Genomic DNA, 19,562 nt, shown 5'->3' on the forward strand with positions numbered 1-19,562 from the left:
CCTTCTATAATATATACAATACTAGCGACCCGCCCCGGCTTCGCACGGGTGCAATGCTGATACTAAATTAAATACACTACAGAAAAAATATGAACGTTGTATATAAAAACATAGCGGCCCGCTCCGACTTTGCACGGGCATAAAATATATATGCCTATGTCACTCAATGAAAACATGATTAAAATCGATCCAGTATTTTTGGTTCATTCATTACTGCCCTTGGCCTGCACGCATTAAATTTGGAGTAAAACAATTCCTCTTCCCCTATACTTACTATGAAGATTTCCTGCTATCTTTGGAATATCTAAATTCATACAATTTTTATTACATTACACATTTTTAAACGCAAATTTTAAATTTGTAATATCTCCGAAAATATTTGTTTAATTTACATGCTGTAAGGAACCATATTGATCTATATTAATTGCACACTGTATTTAAGGTACTTAATTCGATAAGGATTAATACCGTATTGCTTAAAATAGCTTCGTAAATAAGCCATTTTCTCACGTAAAAAGTAAACAATAAAAATGGTTAATGTGGGTTATCCCTAAAGATAAACATATACCATCGCGGACTTTTTTGTAGACCTTTTTATGGTGTACAATACTGTAGTACATTAATTTGATCTAACTCGTAGGGTTAGGCAGCATTTTTGCTAATTGCTAAATAAGCCTAAAAAAATAGGTTAATTTACGACATCACGTTAGAAACCTCTAAAATTAGCAATGTTGCCTTAGTATATTATGCATGTATTATACATATAAACCTTCCTCTTGAATCACTCTATCTATTGAAAAAAACCGCATCAAAATCCGTTGCGTAGTTTTAAAGATTTAAGCGCACATAGGGATATAGGGACAGAAAAGGCGACTTTGTTTTATACTATGTAGTGATATGTACTATAATATTAATAGATATTTCAAAACTTTTTCATTTCAACATTCTTCTAAGAAACGTATCCTAATAACTGCCCCGTTAATACTACAATCATTTCTCCTCGGTGACTAATTAGTAGACCCATCACTGGTCGGTGTAACTGGAAGCGGGCAAAAGAAATAAATGAATGTCCCGAAAACGATAAACCGAGAAAAAAAACCGGGTAGAGATCGCGGAGAAGAGAGAGGTTAAATTTAAATCCGTGCTGTCGTCGAGCAGAGCCGTTTCGGATACAATTATCGTAGATGGCCGCGGTAATTAGGAAACTGGAAAGGCGGAGATTCCAGTTACGACACATGTGGAGGCCTTTGAAATCTCTAATATATGTTTTTCGATGGGAGATATTATCCAGAATGTTATATCGATGCCGTTCGGCTTGATTTACTGGCGTCGGCCGGGTATTTTTGGACGCGGGATGGAGATGTTCCCTGTCGGTGTTTAGTGAACGGTTTTTTCTAATTGATATCGCTACTAAATGTTTGTAGAATGTAATAAATACTCCCAGTTTCTTCAAAAAAGTTTGTATATACAATTTTTTTTGTTCTGGTCTAAAACCAGGCGGTGCGTGACGCATACCGGGTTGCGGAGACTTGCCCTGGAGTGACACGTTGAACCGGGTTATGTGGGACTGCCTCTGTCGCTACTGCTCCTGCATTAAATGTGGGGATATGGAACCTGCCAACAGGGTAGCCGTTATTGTATACAAGGACCCGGCGAAAAAACAGACAGTGAAACTAACTATAGATTCGTGAACTTGAGTTAGCACACGACTGGATGCTGTCGTATGAGGGCAAAAGTTACGACTGCAGTGACGGATGAGGTCGTTAGCGGTGACGCGGTGCTAAGCTCCCATCATGTCGACCAGCTCTCGAACAAGCGCGTTTTCAGAAGAACTTGAGCTGAGTTGTTGTTTGCGGAAGGATTGAGATATGAAGTGCTTGATTTCTGGAGTGTCAGTTTCCCTATGAATTTGATTATCTCTGACAAACCATGGAGCGTTTAAGATTCTTCTGAGAAGCTTATTTTGGAAAACTTGAAACCGTTTTACCTGGTTAGGTATAACAAACTTGAAGTAAACATTAGATCCGTAGAGGAGTAAGGGCCGAATTAACATATTGTAAAATAAGCATTTGATGGAGATGGGTAGATCAGAGAAGATAGCAGGTTTGCTGTTCCCGAACCTTTCAGGTTTGCTTTCTGGATTTAGGAATGCCAACTGAACCGTCGATCGAAGTGGAGACCTAGGTACGTGACGTTATCCAGCCATGGAATTATTGCAGTGTCGATCTTAAGTTGCGAGACGCGCAGTGCGTAACCCTTCTTAGTAAAAATGATGGCATGGGTTTTCAGGTGGTTGATTTGCAACCTCCAGAATTTGAACCACTTGACTGCATGATCGAGCTGTTTCTGTAAACGTTCATGAATTGTATCTTCGAACCTGGCGGCCGTGAAGAAAGCAGTGTCGTCAGCGTAAAACGCGACGACATCAATGGGCTCTTTTCTCGGCAGATCTGAAATAAAAGGTTAAATAAGGCTGGTGCCAGCGGGGAACCTTGAGTTATACCAGCGTCGATTTGTTTTTGATTGGAAAGTGTTTTCCTGATCTTGGCCTGGAAAGATTGTCCGATATGTAGGATTGGATGAGAGCGGTTAGGTATTCTGGTAGGCCGAACCGCAGGTATTTTGCGATCAAACCGTCGTGCCAGACCTTGTCAAAAGCTTTGATTAGGTCTAGAAGGATCCTCCAAGCTGTTTACGTTGGTCGAGAGATGGCTGTGTGCGGCCGGTCAGATGAGCGCGAAAGTCGAATTGTTCGTCAGAATGATGTTGTTCTCCTTGGTGAAAGAGTTGAGAGCTTAGAGTATTGCCTTCTCGTCAAGATTCGAAATGGAACTGTAAATATAAATATAATCAAAAAACACCGTTTGTACTGACTCATAGAGTGTCTGAATAGTTTCCAATAGTTTGGTACCAAAACATCCACCAACTGCTTCAATTGATGCAATGATGAACAACGTTTCGCAAGTTTGGGTTGACCTGTTAAAGAATTTGCTAATTATAGCGAAGTACCAATTTATGTTTAATCCAAATCGGCGTTCATATTCATCCTCCGGCTTCCAATACTTTCAATTTCCACACCTAAATACACGCTACAAGACTTATTATTGAAAGAGGCTTTAATATTCAACACACAACTTGGGGTTCATAATTAATCATACATGAAAAAGGAAACGAATTCCTCAAAATTAAAATTACAAAATAAAAAATTGTAATTATCATTCAGGGCGCGAACCAACTTACTGGCCCTCCAACAGTAATAAAGGGCCAGACCTACTGGATTATACATTTGGAAAAGCACCAAATCAAATACATATCGAAAGCTTGTGCGAACTATCATATGATCACACTCCAGTATTATTAACACTAAACGCGACAATCGTGAAAAAAAAATCAAAGGACCCTAACTTTACTAACAAATTTACTAACTGGGACACGTTTAAACTAGCGTTAGGAACTATCGACTGAAAACAGTCGAAACAGTTGATAGTCGCAAAATAGTCGATAGTCAAAAAACTAGCGACTAAAATCGTAATTACTATTTTCAGTCAAATGCACGGATCGACTGTTTTTTTCAATTCACGATGTCAGACGAAAATGTACGAACCCTTTCCTGTATAAATTATGAGAAAGGAAAGAACGGAGATAATCCCTTGGAGCATTTTCTAACGGTAGTATAAACGAAATGGAGTACATATTCCTGCACGTACTAGGTTTAAAAAAGCAAATGAAAAAAATTTCCTGAATTCTATTAACAGGCAACTAATTATTTCATTTTAAACGAAATAGAATTACTTTTATATTTGAATGTTCTGTGGATTTGTAAAAAGGAATGGAATAGTAAGTGTGGATAAGTAAATGCTTTATTTATTACTAGTGACCCGCCCCGGCTTCGCACGGGTGCAATGTTGATACTAAATTAAATACACTACAGAAAAAATATGAACGTTGTATATAAAAACATAGCGGCCCGCTCCGACTTTGCACGGGCATAAAATATATATGCCTATGTCACTCAATGAAAACATGATTAAAATCGATCCAGTATTTTTGGTTCATTCATTACCGCCCTTGGCCTGCACGCATTAAATTTGGAGTAAAACAATTCCTCTTCCCCTATACTTACTATGAAGATTTCCTGCTATCTTTGGAATATCTAAATTCATACAATTTTTATTACATTACACATTTTTAAACGCAAATTTAAAATTTGTAATATCTCCGAAAATATTTGTTTAATTTACATGCTGTAAGGAACCATATTGATCTATATTAATTGCACACTGTATTTAAGGTACTTAATTCGATAAGGATTAATGCCGTATTGCTTAAAATAGCTTCGTAAATAAGCCATTTTCTCACGTAAAAAGTAAACAATAAAAATGGTTAATGTGGGTTATCCCTAAAAGATAAACATATACCATCGCGGACTTTTTTGTAGACCTTTTTATGGTGTACAATACTGTAGTACATTAATTTGATCTAACTCGTAGGGTTAGGCAGCGTTTTTGCTAATTGCTAAATAAGCCTAAAAAAATAGGTTAATTTACGACATCACGTTAGAAACCTCTAAAATTACCAATGTTGCCTTAGTATATTATGCATGTATTATACATATAAACCTTCCTCTTGAATCACTCTATCTATTGAAAAAAACCGCATCAAAATCCGTTGCGTAGTTTTAAAGATTTAAGCGCACATAGGGATATAGGGACAGAAAAGGCGACTTTGTTTTATACTATGTAGTGATTGAAGGGAATTTTAACGTGACACTCAAGAGTATAGACGATCCTAAGCAAAAAACCCGAAATATAACTGAACAAAATCGGTCTGCTGCAAAACAGAGAAATCAGAATATGAGGTAAATTACACCCTTGTAAGTAGGGAATTTATAAAAGAAAGATAAAAAGCCAGAAGAGTATGCCACAGATCCAGAAACGATATCGACAAAAAAATATTTAATAGAATTAGTAATCAGACAAATCAAGAAATTAAATAATACAGTTGTTCCGAAAAATATGTAAGTAATCCTTCTAATGTATCAATCTTAATCTATACCAATAACACGCTCATCGAAATCTAAACATTTGTAGTCATATAATAATATTTGCTAATACACTAATGTTCTTATTTCGTTATTACTTTTAATTGGACAAAATACAAAACACTGAAAGCCTGCAAATACCCAACAAATTGTCTTTTGTTTGAAATTGAGTAAAACTTTTTTTATGTATAAGAAAAAACAACTTTTTAAAGATATTTAACGGCTTTACAATTTTTCATTAGTCAAATGGTACCAGATCATCACGGTATTCTTAGGAATTTTAGGGTAAATCATGTGGCTCGGTGAATGGAGGTAAAGCGAAATCAAACAGTGGTGTTTACATTATGTGATCGTTATTTATTGGCTATATAAAAATGTGAAAAATACAAATGATAAAACGGATGGCAGCGGAGTTACCTGTTGATGAGGCTTGGGCAGCCGATGGTGGCACGTCTAAACCAAACGATGGTTGACCACTGAAAATCGAAATACCCTTCAATAAGATCCCAAATAAACGTATCGGGGTTGCCGCCAGCTAACGAATAGCTGGATCGGGATCTAGTTGGCGCTGCTGGCACCCTGCCCGTGTTCAACATCTGGGATTATATTTCTGGGTATTTTGTAGACCGTTATTCCACGATGTAATATTCGACATGCCCCAAGGTGGCTACAGAATAAAAAGCACACTTTAATTCAAAAAATACCGTCTCTTTTTTATGAAAGGATTTAACAGCTTCATGATTCTTCATTAATCAAGTGGTGCCATGTCATAGCTGTATGATATATGACATCTGTTCTTCGTCAGATTCCAAAAACTTCTCACTTTCTTAAATACATATCATTAATAATCATTAATAGGTTATTATATCAAATTCTTCAAAGTATATCCCTTTAGATACAATGCATTTGGTCAAATTCCTTTCGGTCATCAATATCTGTTGAATTGGGTTAGTGGAATGGTTTATAAAGTCTTCTTGAATGTATTCAAAAGAATGTCCTGATAGTGGTTCTTAGAATTTAAGGAGTAACCAGGAATTTACGATAAATTCTTGATGCAAAACTTTCAAATAATTAATGCTGAGTGAGAAAACGAATTAAAAAGAGTTATTGGGCTAGAACTACGTTAGTTTGACTTAGAGGAAGAAATTCATAACAAACAATATTAGAATTTCCAGATCTTACGATTTTTTTAAAACATAGTATAATAATATGACAGTATCACGGGTAAACATTAAATTCTAATCAATGGAGAAGCAACGTGTGACTGAGATACGGGGGTACTGAGATATTTCTATTTTTAATTTACATTTAACTGGAAGTATTACTTACATGCGACAAGATCGATCTTATCTTTTGCATCATATATTTAAAAACGTCATTCTAATCTGAATTGTATGGTTTATTAAAAGTTACATGATGATGAATGATTTGGCTATAGTTTAAGTCTCAGTCAAAGTAGTAATGTAGTAAAATAAATAACTATTAAAATTAATAAATTTCATCTAAGGGCATGATTCAATATCCTGCTGACGAAACAAGGATCGAGATTTATTTAAAACAGAACTTCTAAAAACGATATTAAAAAAATCTGTTTACGATAATGCTGTTGCTCTTTTTCATTTTCCAGGTTTGGCTCCAATTATTTACATTGTAACTGTCCTGATGTTTTGGGGTTGCTTGTTCGTTATTGTCTCCAAGTATCATCAACAATGTAGCCGTCGTGATATTTCTCATTTATGGTATATTGCATGTGTAAAGTAGGTAAATAATTAATATACCAATATACCTCCTTCAGCTTATTTCATTGTAGATTAGACTTCCTCTTGTTTGATTCTAAACATTCTGGCTATGATGTAAAGCTTTAATAGATCAGTGTATAGCTTATGAACGAAGATATCGTGTCAGACCTTATCGAAGGCTTGTGTAACATCCATATAGATGAATATATTTTTTATCTTTATAAAATTCTCATTGATATTCCACGACTTTACGAAAAAATTTTCGTTCTTTGTCCTAAAGTTTATTTTATGATTTTCCGCTTAGTTATAAACAAAAACGAGAAGAATATACCTCTTTTTGGTATAAAGTTTGCTTTTGTAATAGTTATAGTAATAATACTCATATTTAAATTTTTTATAAATTTTAATTATTTTTAATACACTTAAAAATACCCCACGATCAGAGTGGGTTTAAACGTTCACACAGCGCTGATAGATGGCACCAGAGTAAAACAACGATTAGGTGTTTTCTACAAATCTAGAATACCTTAAAAAGTCGCCAAAGTGTAAATATGATGCTGATGCATTATGTTGTATATGTGGGCAATTTATAAAAGTTCGAGACGTAAAATTGGAATGAAATACATCTCACGTTCTCTGTGAAACTTACGAAGTATATTTTACTGTCCTGTTCGGAATCAAGACAAGACATGGGCTCCACATGTTGCTTGTAACAATTGTAAAAGATGTTTGAGAGACAATCAGCAAATGTTAATTAAATGGTGAATTAAATATAATAGACATATTAAATTCTATTTCTATATTTTAGGTTGATATCGAGGTGAAAAAAGGTCACGAAGAATATGGCAAGAACCAAAAGATCACGTTAACGACTGCTACTTTTGCATTGTGAATCCGAGTAAAAGACGTAGAGGTAAAAATGCAAAACCTATCGAATATCCTGATTTGGTATCCTCTTTTGCTCCAGTCTGACACGACCAGTACCTGAGCCGCCGAAAAACTTATCGCGGAAAAGTAGCTCATCTCTTAGTTCTCGTAAAAGTAATTCCAATAAGGATAACACCAGAACAACCAAAACACCATCTTATTACTACAGATTTTAATGATTTAGTTCGGGACTTAAATTTGCCAAAAAGTAAAGCAGAGCTTTTAGGCTCTCTCTTAAAACAGTGGAAGTTTCTTGATGATGTATGAATATATGTATGACATATATGAATATAATGACAACGTGAGGGGAGACTATATTTGGGGTTTATTAAGAGATAGTACCTATGAAGATAAAAGAAAAAGTAAAAGCGTGCAATTTTGAATTATTTTATACTTTTTTGTAAGTTATTTTGATAGTAAAAGTTAAAATGTTCATTTAAATGTAATTCAAAGTCTTGCATAGAATATATTCTATGCACCTGATCAATTGTTGAATGCTTGTTAATCAAAACAAACTGGTGTGTTGGTATTAGGTTTTTTCCTCTATAATTATTTTATATATTAATGGTAAAATTCTTAGTAAAGTATATTATTAATAGCTTTTCTACTTATCTTTTATTAAGACATATTAAACCTCTGGGGGTAATTAAGATTTTACGCACATTTTTCTGATCATTAGCTTCATCTGAGGTTAATAACAAGCCGAAATCTGTTAATATCTTAATTTTCAACGACAGGTTAAGGGGGATACGGTTAATTAACAACATCCAGATGTGCGGCTTCTTCAGGCGCCACCGATTTAACAAGATATCGGCGATATCCTCCCCTTTCGGCCGAGATTTACTAGGGTAAATTTGAACCACATTAGCTAGTTGGACGGGAAATATTTGTGGTGTGGCTTAATAGAGATTTTGCGGATGATTTTAGTAACCATTAACCGCTTCGTAACTATTAAATATTTATAAAAAGTGAAAACAGATGTTTAGTTAGATGCTTTTAATATAACTTATATGTATTTGGATATATATATGTACACATATAAATAATTTATTGATCATTAGTCTCGCTAAAACTCGTTAATGACTGTATCAATTTGGCTAATTTTGGCTTTAAGATATTTGCGGTAGACCAGGGAAGGTTTATAACAGGTCAATTGAAAAGTCCCGGCCTGACACATAGATGGCGCTACTAGAATTAAATCCATATATTTTTTAGTTAGCCCTAACCCTCAAAAGATGCGTATATAAATTTGACAGCTGTTGGATTATTAGTTTGTGAATTATAGCATTTTCAGTGAAGCAACTTTTGTTATTGTGAATAAAATGGATAAAAAGGAATATCGCGTGTTACTAAAATATTGCTTTTTAAAGGCAAATATACAGTTGAAGCACAAACTTGGCTTGATGCCCAGTTTCCGGACACTGTTCCAGAAAAACCAACCATCAAGGATTGGTATGCTAAGTTTAGATCTGGTGAAATGAGCACCGAAGACGGTGAAAACGAAAACATTTAAAAAATCCACAAAATTACTTTAAATGACCGTAAATTGAAACTGAATGAAATAGCAGACACTCTAAAGATATCATTTGAACGTGTACATCACATCATTCACGAATCTTTAGGTATGCGAAAGCTCTGTGCAAAGTGGGTGCCGCGTGAGCTCACTTTTGACCAAAAACAACGACGAGTTGATGATTCGGAGCAGTGTTTGAAGATGATAAAGCGTAATAAACCCAAGTTTTGCGTCGATATGTGACAATGGATGAAACATGGCTCCATCATTTCACTCCGAAGTCCAATCAACAGTCATCCGAGTGGACTGCACACGATGTATCCGCTCCAAACAGTCGGCTGACAAGGTTATGGCGTCTGTATTTTGGGATGCGCATGGAATAATTTTTATTGACTATCTTGAAAAAGGAAGGACCATTAACAGCGACTATTACATGGCGTTATTGGACCGTTTGAAAAACGAAATCGCCGAAAAACGACCGCATTTTCAAGCAAAGGACAAATCGTACTACAAAAATGGTATCGAGAAGTTGGAGGGTCGTTATAATATAAATAAAATATACTCACAATAGTGCTCACAGATAGTAGAAATAAAATATACAGTAATACCAAGATGACTTGACAAGTAAACACTCCATCAAAGGAAACAAGAACTAAACGTAAAACGGTATATGTGCTCTCGCATGAAAGTAAAATACTTTTCTCAGATATAAAATTGTTAATTAGGTGTATTAGGCATACCACTACATAAAAAACGTGCTTAGAAACTCACACTCACGCATGTAAACAAAACACATCTAACCTACAAACTATTATACCTGTGTTCTTAAATGTAGTTTTAAGTCCTTCGATATGTATTAGATGTACTATAATGTTAAAATAAATTATATTTGATAACATTTTTGTTCAATTATTTTATTTAGATTAAAATGTTCTTGTGCCAAACTGAACTAAAACTCAAAGTTGATCCGGCAACATTGCAATTTTTCGACGTCTCTCAAATATTCATGACGCATTACTAAAAAAAATTTGAATAAACTTTTTGTAATCAGTTTGATAGTCTTATTGCCGCTCCATATTGGCACCCGTAAGTCCAATAAAATCCGTACATTTCTAATGATTTAAATTTATAAAAACATAACAAAGTCAAAGAAAAGACCGCGGTAAGTCGTATCTATTTCCGATAGCGAAAAAATAAACGAGATAATGATAAATTAACGCGTGCGTTCTCGGCTATACTTTTTAAACGCTATGACGAATCCAGAAATATTTTTATCATTACAACCATTAGAGGTCGACACAAACGGCCTATGTGCCGCATCCGACGCTGTCATCGCCATGTCCCGATACGCCTCCAAGACTAATTAACTTCCTCTAAGTCGGCGGCACCCCGGAGGATAATCGTTTAATGCGAGCGGCCGGCATTCCTCGTCGGCAAAATACCGAGGTGATTTGGCGCCACGGCCGCGCGGTCCCCTTTGAACCAATCCAGGGCCCGTGTTAGGAGGTGTGAATTTTGTTCGCATCCATCATCGCAATTAGTAGTTGGCCGTGCGGGCGGCTATCGAAGTCAAAGGAGACGAGCAGGGTGAGATTTTGGCGGATGGTACTCGATCTCAATAGAGGAAAGTAACTAAATAACAGGTCAATTGAAAAGTCCCCGGTTTACCATAGTAAAAAACATTTTTTTTGGCAAATTTTTTTTTTAATTCAACATAATTCCCTTCAAGGGTGATACACTGATTATAGCGACCCTCCAACTTTTCGATACCATTTTTATAACACCATTTTTCCATACGCATCCCATAATATAGACGCCATAACCTTGCCAGCCGACTGTTGTGTTTTCCCAGACTTTGGAGCGGGTTCATCGTGTGCAGTCCACTCAGATGACTATCGATTGAACTTTGGAGTGAAATGATGGAGCCATATTTCATCCGTTGTCACATATCGACGCAAAAACTCTGGTTTATTACGCTTGATCATCTTCAAACACTGCTCCGAATCATCAACTCGTCGTTATTTTTGGTCAAAAGTGAGATCCCGCGGCACCCACTTTGCACAAGGCTTTCTCATACCCAAATATTCGTGAATGATATGATGTGCACCTTCAGTGGATACCTTTAGAGTGTCTGCTATTTCATTCAATTTCAATTTACGGTCATTCAAAATCATTTTGTGGTTTCTTTTAATGTTTTCGTCGGTAACAACCTCTTTTGGGCATCCACTGCGTTCACCGTCTTCGGTATTCATTTAACCACATCTAAACTTAGCATACCAATCATTGATGGTTGATTTTCCTGAGGCAGTGCCCGGAAACTCTTCATCAAGCCAAGTTTTTGCTTCAACTGTATTTTTTTCCTTCAAAAAGCAATATTTTATCAACATGCGAAATTCCTTTCTAGCCGTTTTTTTCACGAAAACAAAAGTTGCTTCACTCAAAATGCTATAATTCACAAACTAATGATCTGACAGATGTCAAATTTATACACGCATCTTTTTAGGGTTAGGGCTAGCTAAAAAACGTATGGATTTAATTCTGGTACCGCCATCTATGTATCAGGCCGGGTACTTTTCAATTGCCCTGTTATGAGCTACCATTTTGTTTTTGTGTAAAAAAATAAGAAAATATTTAAAAATCAAACTTTTATTAACGTAATATCAATCAGTAACATATTTTTAGGTAACACAGTAACATTTTTATGTTATTCTTGATAAACCATATTATAAAAATTGAGTATTAAACAAAATTGCAAAATGGATGCAAAATAAGAAACCGTTTCTCAAATATGAGCCATAAAACTGAACTTATCTTCTAAGGAAGTAATATTCATATAATCTTATCTGGTTAGAAATCAAATAACTTTGGTAATCGCAAGAAATTAATTATTTTACTTGCAAAAATCACATATCCAAGTGTCAAGTTCTGACCCTACACCGTCATTGTGTACCCAAAGCCCACACCTCAAGCATTTAACCCAGAGAGAACAAACATTTTGCATCTACAGAGTCCCTTTCCTAGCTTATTTCACTGTTAGGGCCTTTGGCTCAGTGTCTTAATCATTGTTTACCTTCACTGATTTTGCAAGTTGTTACGCTTTACTCACATATATACGATTCTGCGAAAATCAGCCCTTGTCGATCCATAAAACTTACGTTCCATCGTCAAAATATATTCCACTAAAACATGTTTCAACTGTGTACTTAACACTGTTTTCCTGCCTAATGTTGTGGCACGCGCTTCTTATGGAGTAACCTCAATTTTCCATTTATGAGCTGCAAAGTAGTTATTGGTATTTTGAGAGCCTTTGCTGCTTTTAGGGTAGCCTTCTGAAAAAGTAAAATAAATCAACACTACCAACAGATATCTAATCACCTAAATACTAGTACCTGAATAAGGGACTAACTCATATTTAGGACCGTAGTGATAGCCCATGTTCGAAATTCTTCATCGACATAAACTTGAGCTTGTCCTTTATAAGTTATACATCATAAACAATTATAACAAAACGTGAGACTTAAAATTATAGACGATCTTGAACAGAAAACCCGAAATATGATAGGACAAATTGTCAGCTGCATAAGAAGCTACCTCAACATCAAGAGATAAAGAATGGCGGAAAGCTAGAAGAATATGGCACAGGACTGGAAATGTAGACAAAAGCAACATTTAATAGAATTAGTTATCAAACGAATCAGAAGATTGAAAAATTGCTGTTATCGAAATGGATGGGTTCGACGCAACGACGAAAAAGATAAATTATTCGCACATGTAGCTAACGTATTCCTACCGAATAATATAGAATCTACAATGGACACAAAACCTGTTTATAACCATATGCAGCTGTAAATCTGGTTACCCCGATGGAAATTGATAATAATCTCAGTTCTAAAAAAGTTCCTGAAATTGATACTATTTCACCTGGATTATTAAAATAACTATTTATATTCTACCTTACATATTCTACCCATATTTTTTTATATTTGAGATTGTCGCGACAGAAAACTCTTCTTTCTGTCTGGCAAACAATGAAACTGCAATGTTGAAATTGTCAATTTGTGGGTGTGAGCATTCCATTAAATAAAACATGCAGAGTTTTGCAGACATTTGGCAACACAGTCCACCAGTACCAACCCATCTCAACATACCGCATATTAGCCAGGCTTAGTTTCCAGTGACTTCTGGTTATTCTCAAACCATAAAAAATATTAATAAAAAACTAATATCAGATAAATTTATCCTATCATATAAAAATATTAAGTGAAAGGTATCCAGAATATCTATTTTTGCATTCAATACCCATGCAACTCTATAAACTTGCAATATAACAATGAAAACTAATATTTTTAATTTAAACTCAAGATTAAAATAAGATTTTATTATAAATGTAGAAATATTAGACCACCGGTCTTACACTTGCGTGTTAGCAAAATAGTCTAAATATAACAAATATATATATACCCATTCAAAATATCATAGAATAAATAAAATAGAATACACTGAGTAATATCTTCCTTATTTTGTATATATAATCGAAGATTTTCTTTTGCGTTTCGAAAAAATTTATTTCAAATGTAACTGTCAAGAAACTATGATAATAGAACATTTCATCGTAAAAGTACACTACTACACTTGCCTATCCTACAACGCATTATTAAGAATCCCAGGGTGGTCTAAACAGAATACAAAAATTTATTTTTAGTACGTTTCAATTGATAACAAAATAATACTTTGAAATCGATTAATTTTATCAAGAGATAAAAAGTTTTTGGACACCAAATTTTAATCATCAATGACGTAAAGTAATATCTAAATCTTTTTTGATTTATATTTTAACAGATCACATATTTCACAAATAAGAAACCATGAATACGAAAAGCAAACATTTATTAATAATGGCGATTTTATTGAGGTATAAAATATCACAATTCATCACAATATGACAATAAAATAGGGTATACATTAGATAAAATAAATTATCAAAAGAAAAGTAAAAACTTTGGCATGATTCAAGTAACGCTAAAGTAAAAACAGACTTTCCTTAAATCCTCAAATAATTTACCATTTTTATATTATGAGTATAAAATTAAAGCAAAAATATACAAAATGAAACTAAAATACCTTTAAAATTATCCTAATATCAGTAAAATATCCTGAAAATATTTTTAACAAGCAACTATTGGAATATACCCCTTAACAACATTTAGACCTAATAGACTTTCCATGAGCTATACTATCTATGCCCAGATTAACATTTTCCACGACTCCTGTTTCAGTTGCTAGCTGTTCACTAGATTTATTTACTTCATGGTCCTCGACATTCTCATAAACTTTCAATGTGTGATTTAAATCTTCTCCAGACAATTTTATAAGTTCATGAGCTATAAATTCAAACACCAAACCAACACCCTAATAATAAACAAACCCATATATAACTAAAAAAAAAATTAATAATGCGATAAAAGTACCTGGTCAGTTTTGGCAGAAACTTCGTGATAAGTCGCACCAATACTGTTGGCATATTGTAAGGCTTCATCCTTGGAAACCTTCCTCATGTCATGAAGATCAATTTTATTTCCCACCACACAGAGCAACATTGTCTCGAAAACATTCCTGCGTAGCTCTTGTACCCACCCTTTCATACTTTCAAATGAATCATAATTGGTTATGTCAAACAGTAATAAAGCAGCATTTGCATTCCTATAAAACATGGGAGCCATGGCTTTGAACCTTTCCTGTCCTGCTGTATCCCAAATCTACAATATATTTACCTTATGTTTCTTTAAGATGATTACTGAAAAATATACCTGTAACTTTACACAGACATCACTAATTTCTACTTTACAAGAAAAAAAAGAAGCCCCTATGGTTGGAGTTTTAGTTTGGATAAAAGTTTTTTGAATATATCTTGTTACAGTTGTTGTTTTTCCAACACCTATAATCGTTATTGTATAAACAGCTGTGGTTAATTGAATGCTCATATATATAAATAAACCGAATTAGAAAATAAATACGTGTTTACCTTGTAATCCTAAAACAACCACTTTTCCACAAACAGTCCTCATTATTCGTCTTCCCCGAAAATTGTGCGAGAAACCCGAACCGAAACCAATGCATATGCCTGCTGTACCTGCAGAGTAATAGGCAACTCACAGTAATTTTTCTTATCGGTGATTTACAATTTTTCCCAAACCCGATAAAAAGTATTGTTTATTTCACTTAACCAAACTTCTTTATTAGGGTTATTCGGTAAAACATAAAACAACGTAACAAGGAATCAAAAATGTATATTATTTTTAAGACATGATCAACAAAAACAGAGTGCTTTATAAATAAACTGAAAGTTGTTTATATTTAATGTTCAATTATTAATAGTTATTAAAATATTAAACCACTAAATAACAATTAAAAAACTTAATTGCGCCATCTATGGAAATCTAATTTCAAATATATGACGTGCTAATCAGAAATTTTCAAGTTTTCTTAAATCCAGGAAACGTAGAAATTAGTCTGTATATTTTGTAGTTAAATCTTTTGGGATTCATCTCATAATTTATAGGATGTTTCCACTTAAATTTTAAATAGCATTGTAATGTCAGATTAAACTAAAGAGATAAGAACAGAAAATTAACCAATCCGAATTAATAAATTATGGATTACTTAACCCACATTACTAAAGCATGAATTTTTAACTAGATCATATTTTAAATATTTATTTTATGATGAAATATGCAGGTATATATGTAACGAGATCATTACAAACCCTTTAACCATATCACTACATAGTATAAAACAAAGTCGCCTTTTCTGTCCCTATATCCCTATGTGCGCTTAAATCTTTAAAACTACGCAACGGATTTTGATGCGGTTTTTTTCAATAGATAGAGTGATTCAAGAGGAAGGTTTATATGTATAATACATGCATAATATACTAAGGCACATTGCTAATTTTAGAGGTTTCTAACGTGATGTCGTAAATTAACCTATTTTTTTAGGCTTATTTAGCAATTAGCAAAAACGCTGCCTAACCCTACGACTTAGATCAAATTAATGTACTACAGTATTGTACACCATAAAAAGGTCTACAAAAAAGTCCGCGATGGTATATGTTTATCTTTTAGGGATAACCCATATTAACCATTTTTATTGTTTACTTTTTACGTGAGAAAATAGCTTATTTACGAAGTTATTTTAAGTAGTACGGCATTAATCCTTATCGAATTAAGTACCTTAAATACAGTGTGCAATTAATATAGATCAATATGGTTCCTTACAGCATGTAAATTAAACAAATATTTTCGGAGATATTACAAATTTAAAATTTGCGTTTAAAAATGTGTAATGTAATAAAAATTGTATGAATTTAGATATTCCAAAGATAGCAGGAAATCTTCATAGTAAGTATAGGGGAAGAGGAATTGTTTTACTCCAAATTTAATGCGTGCAGGCCAAGGGCAGTAATGAATGAACCAAAAATACTGGATCGATTTTAATGTTTTCATTGAGTGACATAGGCATATATATTTTATGCTTGTGCAAAGTCGGAGCGGGCCGCTATGTTTTTATATACACCGTTCATATTTTTTCTGTAGTGTATTTAATTTAGTATCAGCATTGCACCCGTGCGAAGCCGCCGGGGCGGGTCGCTAGTATTATATATAAAAATGAATCGCAAAATGTGTTGGTAAGCGCATAACTCAACAACGCCTGGACCAATTTGGCCAAATCTTTTTTTAAAATGTTCGTTGAAGTTCAAGGATGGTTTTTACGGCGAGAAAAATTAGAATTATTGCTGGAAAAACCCTAAAAATAGCCCCTTTCTTTTTCCCATATAAATGGTTTGTAACTAAAACGTAGTCAATTTGAGCTTTATTGCTATGGTATAAAGTTCATATTAAATTACAAGCACTCACTGTTGTCTAAGCAATGTAGGTGTGTTCCTAACGTCAAAGATCATATCTATCAAAACAATGTGCGTGTGTGCGTTGGAGCACAGAATACATAGTTGGAGGAGTTTAATGTCGCGTTCCGAAACTCGCCTTTCTTTTGTATTAGTTTCGGCACGCGAGATAAAATGCATCAGTTTCCACGTCATTACATCAGTCAAACAAAAATCGCGTTACCAACAGTGTTTTATTATTTTTAATATCCAAATTTTAAATAAATAAAACAATTCGTACGGCTTAAAAGGATTTGAGTTCAAGTCATATCAAATTTAAAAAAAAAAGTTGTCTGTTACAGATGACTTTTGACAGATGACGGATGAATTGTCAACTGATACACGAAACAAATTCGTATATCGTGTTTTGTGCAGAGTGTTTAGTTAGTTAGTGTTTGTTTAGTTCGTGATTAGTGAAAAAATAATTTATATTTGATATGCCTCCTATAAGACGAAGCAATTTAGGTAGAAGAACCAGAAATGCTATAAACCAAGCTAATTACCGATCTAATCGTACTGCACAAGAACGTGACGACGGAAATGAACGTGAAAGAATTCGGATATCACAAACGCGTGAAGCGCGAGCGCGATATTCAACTAATAATCGCGCAAGTTTGAATCGAGCTGCTTTCAGTTACGATGTGTCAATTGACTACAGTAACTACCAATGTGTTGTTATTGGTTCTATGAACTTGGTTTGCTCACACTGTAAGGCATTAAAATACAAAAACGAAGCCAATGGATTGTGTTGCGCAAATGGTAAAGTGAAATTGATACCATTGGGTCCACCACCAGAAACATTGTACTCATTGGTTTCAGGAATAGGAACAGATTCTATACACTTTTTGACACATATCCAACAATATAACAACTGCTTTCAAATGACTTCATTTGGGGCAACAAATGCAGTTCGGGAAAATTTTATGCCAACTTTCAAGGTATGTATTATAGCAGTTACTCATAATTATTTTAGCGAACAAAATTTTCTGTCACCAAAGTTAAGATGTGTTACTAATCTTCAATTTCTTAATCATTACGAAATATATCACTTAGTCATCATATTATATGGTGATTCAGTTTCAGTGACACTTTTATTATATTTTATATTTGATAGATATTAGTTAAAACTAAATATATACTTTTTAAGATCAAATATTATTTAAGTTTGATCACTGACAATCCATTAATTTATACCACACCATAATATTTTTTTTATTTACAGATACAAGGGCAAATATATCACAGAGCAGGTTCACTGTTACCAGTGTCAGATAGCGACAACAAATTCCTGCAAATTTATTTTATGGGCAATTCACCACAAGAAATTGATCTGCGTTGTGCACATAACAATTTAGTAAAAAGGTCTATTGTAGAACAATTACAAACTTTATTTCATCAACACAATCAATTGATTATATTGTTTAAAACTGCCCTGGATCTGATGCCATCCGATAATCACAAAATTGTAATCAGAGCTGATAAAACACCTGCAGGTCAACATACAAGACGTTTTAATGCACCAACTATTGATGAAGTTGCTATCGTTGTAGTTGGAGAAAATTTGGAATCCCGTGATATTGTTTTACATCGTCGGAATGATCAATTACAACGTATAAAGGAAACACACCGCTCATATGATGCACTGCAATATCCCATTATATTTTGGCAAGCTGAAGATGGCTACGATTTGTCAATAAAAATGATAAATCCCATTACAGGTAACTAAAATATTAGTTTAGCTATGGCGATAATATCTCAGTCACTATATTATGTATTTGAATGTTATTAAAACAAAATCTGTTTACAGGTTCTGAAACCAACAAAAAAGTCAGTTCAATGAACTATTATTCATACCGCCTAATGATTCGGGAAAATGAAGATAATCACATATTGAAATGTCGGTGATTATATCACAAATATGTTGTTGACATGTATGTTAAAATTGAAACGGAGAGATTAACATTCATCAGGTTGAATCAAACCAAACTCCGATCTGAAGAGTATATTCACCTTCGAGATGCGATTAATACTGATGGAAATGCACAGAATGTCGGTCGGATGACTATTCTTCCAGCAACATACATCGGAAGCCCTCGGCATATGCACGAATATGCTCAAGATGGCATGTCGTATGTTCGTCATTATGGTACAGCAGATTTGTTCATCACATTTACATGCAATCCGCTATGGATAGAAATTAAGCAGGAGTTATTCCCTGGGCAATCACCCATTGATCGTCATGATATTACAGCCAGAGTCTTTAGACAAAAGTTGAAATCTTTAATGGATTTCATCGTAAAACATAATGTGTTTGGTGAGACACGCTGCTGTATGTATTCTGTGGAGTGGCAGAAACGACGATTGCCACATGCACACATTTTGATTTGGTTGGTTGAAAAGATA

General features: G+C 34.2%; 2 protein-coding genes across 2 annotated transcripts; one reads left to right on the plus strand and one right to left on the minus strand.

Moving 5' to 3' along the window:
- Nucleotides 1-11,850: 11,850 nt before the first annotated feature.
- On the minus strand, nt 11,851-15,640 carry LOC143194917 (uncharacterized). Its single transcript, XM_076401708.1, has 5 exons — nt 15,243-15,640; nt 15,028-15,155; nt 14,689-14,976; nt 13,080-14,629; nt 11,851-12,266 (listed from the first exon to the last, which is right to left on the minus strand). The coding sequence occupies exons 1-4, from the start codon at nt 15,283-15,285 to the stop codon at nt 14,414-14,416; spliced, it is 675 nt and encodes a 224-aa protein (XP_076257823.1). The 5' UTR covers nt 15,286-15,640; the 3' UTR covers nt 11,851-12,266; nt 13,080-14,413.
- Nucleotides 15,641-17,460: 1,820 nt separating this feature from the next.
- Nucleotides 17,461-19,081, plus strand: LOC143194908 (uncharacterized). Its single transcript, XM_076401699.1, has 3 exons — nt 17,461-18,097; nt 18,382-18,877; nt 18,967-19,081. Exons 1-3 carry the CDS (start codon nt 17,597-17,599, stop codon nt 19,062-19,064), a joined length of 1,095 nt encoding a protein of 364 aa, XP_076257814.1. The 5' UTR covers nt 17,461-17,596; the 3' UTR covers nt 19,065-19,081.
- Nucleotides 19,082-19,562: the final 481 nt, after the last annotated feature.

Source organism: Rhynchophorus ferrugineus, unplaced genomic scaffold (assembly GCF_030347505.1).
Source record: "Rhynchophorus ferrugineus isolate W39M unplaced genomic scaffold, kcgeb_rfMv2 rfM4, whole genome shotgun sequence".
Classification (NCBI taxonomy): Eukaryota; Metazoa; Arthropoda; class Insecta; order Coleoptera; family Curculionidae; genus Rhynchophorus; species Rhynchophorus ferrugineus.

What these genes read in the sequence shown, in the direction of transcription:
- LOC143194908 (XM_076401699.1), top strand. Translation starts at nt 17,597, where the DNA reads ATGCCTCCTATAAGACGAAGCAATTTAGGTAGAAGAACCAGAAATGCT. An exon ending in ATTTTATGCCAACTTTCAAG is followed by an intron (nt 18,098 to 18,381) that starts GTATGTATTATA and finishes TTTTATTTACAG; the next exon opens with ATACAAGGGCAAATATATCA. An exon ending in AATGATAAATCCCATTACAG is followed by an intron (nt 18,878 to 18,966) that starts GTAACTAAAATA and finishes ATCTGTTTACAG; the next exon opens with GTTCTGAAACCAACAAAAAA.
- LOC143194917 (XM_076401708.1), bottom strand. Translation starts at nt 15,285, where the DNA reads ATGAGGACTGTTTGTGGAAAAGTGGTTGTTTTAGGATTACAAG. An exon ending in GGTTGTTTTAGGATTACAAG is followed by an intron (nt 15,156 to 15,242) that starts GTAAACACGTAT and finishes TAACGATTATAG; the next exon opens with GTGTTGGAAAAACAACAACT. An exon ending in ATGTCTGTGTAAAGTTACAG is followed by an intron (nt 14,977 to 15,027) that starts GTATATTTTTCA and finishes AATATATTGTAG; the next exon opens with ATTTGGGATACAGCAGGACA.